The sequence below is a fragment of the Neopelma chrysocephalum genome, unplaced genomic scaffold (assembly GCF_003984885.1).
Source record: "Neopelma chrysocephalum unplaced genomic scaffold, ASM398488v2 Primary Assembly neopelma1_89179, whole genome shotgun sequence".
NCBI classification, from domain to species: Eukaryota; Metazoa; Chordata; class Aves; order Passeriformes; family Pipridae; genus Neopelma; species Neopelma chrysocephalum.
Genome location: NW_020918196.1, coordinates 1 through 917, shown reverse-complemented (window position 1 = coordinate 917; position 917 = coordinate 1). Strand labels below are relative to the sequence as shown.

The 917-nt window shown below is 64.9% G+C and overlaps 1 protein-coding gene across 1 annotated transcript in view; it reads left to right on the top strand.

The window, feature by feature from the left end:
- Positions 1 to 911, top strand: part of LOC113979799 (tubulin monoglycylase TTLL3-like) — a gene marked incomplete at its 3' end in the record, with an annotated part of 1,628 nt that extends 717 nt beyond the window's left edge. The window contains exon 3 of the mRNA XM_027707083.1: positions 241 to 911. Within this exon, the coding sequence (XP_027562884.1) occupies positions 241 to 911 (671 nt within the window). The remainder of the gene's footprint in view (positions 1 to 240) is intronic.
- Positions 912 to 917: the final 6 nt, after the last annotated feature.

The window sequence follows — 917 nt, the reverse complement described above, 5'->3', positions numbered from 1 at the left end:
CCAGCGAGCACAGCATCAACCCCCCACCACGGTGCCCAGTGCCCCCAAGCTCCCTGTGTCCCCAGGGGCCAGAGACACTCGTGTATCCAAGCGAGTACAGCATCGATCTCCCACCACTGTGCCCAGTGCCCCCAGGCTCCCTGTGTCCCCAGGGAGCAAAGACACTCATGTACCCAAGCGAGTACAGCATCGATCTCCCACCAGTGTGCCCCGTGCCACCCAGCATCCTGTGCCTCCAAGGGCCAGAGACACCCAGGTGCCCCAGCGAGCACAGCATCAACCCCCCACCACGGTGCCCAGTGCCCCCAGGCTCCCTGTGTCCCCAGGGAGCAAAGACACTCCTGTACCCAAGCGAGCACAGCATCGATCCCCCACCGCTATGGCCAGTGCCCCCAAGCTCCCTGTGCCCCCAAGGGCCAGAGACACCCGGATGCCACAGCAAGCACATCATCAACCCCCCACCACTGTGCTCAGTGCCCCCAAGCTCCCTATGCCCCTGGGAGCCAGAGAAACCCAGGTGCCCAAGCCCAGAGCAGCAACAGAGAAGCTGCCTCCTCCGTGGCAATGGAGCCGCCCCAGCTCTGGTCCCTCAGTGCCACCACAGCCCTGGAGCCGCTCTGCTGGGAGCCAGGGGCTGTCATGGCTCTGTCACCCACACAGGCAGCCCCAGGCCGCTCAGCCCCTGATCAGTGTCTGTCCCCTCAATAGGGTGCCCATGCCACTGCCCTGGGGAGCCCCCAGCAACCCCTGGCTAGGCCTGGGCTGTGTCCCCTCCTTCCCTCCTGCCAGGCCACCGCGCCTACCTCTGCCTGCACAAACCACTGGGACCCCCAGCCCAGAGCAGAAGCATATGGCAGTTCCCAATGGGATACAGAAGACCTGGGATACTGAGACATTCCCAGGAGGGGACAGCACCC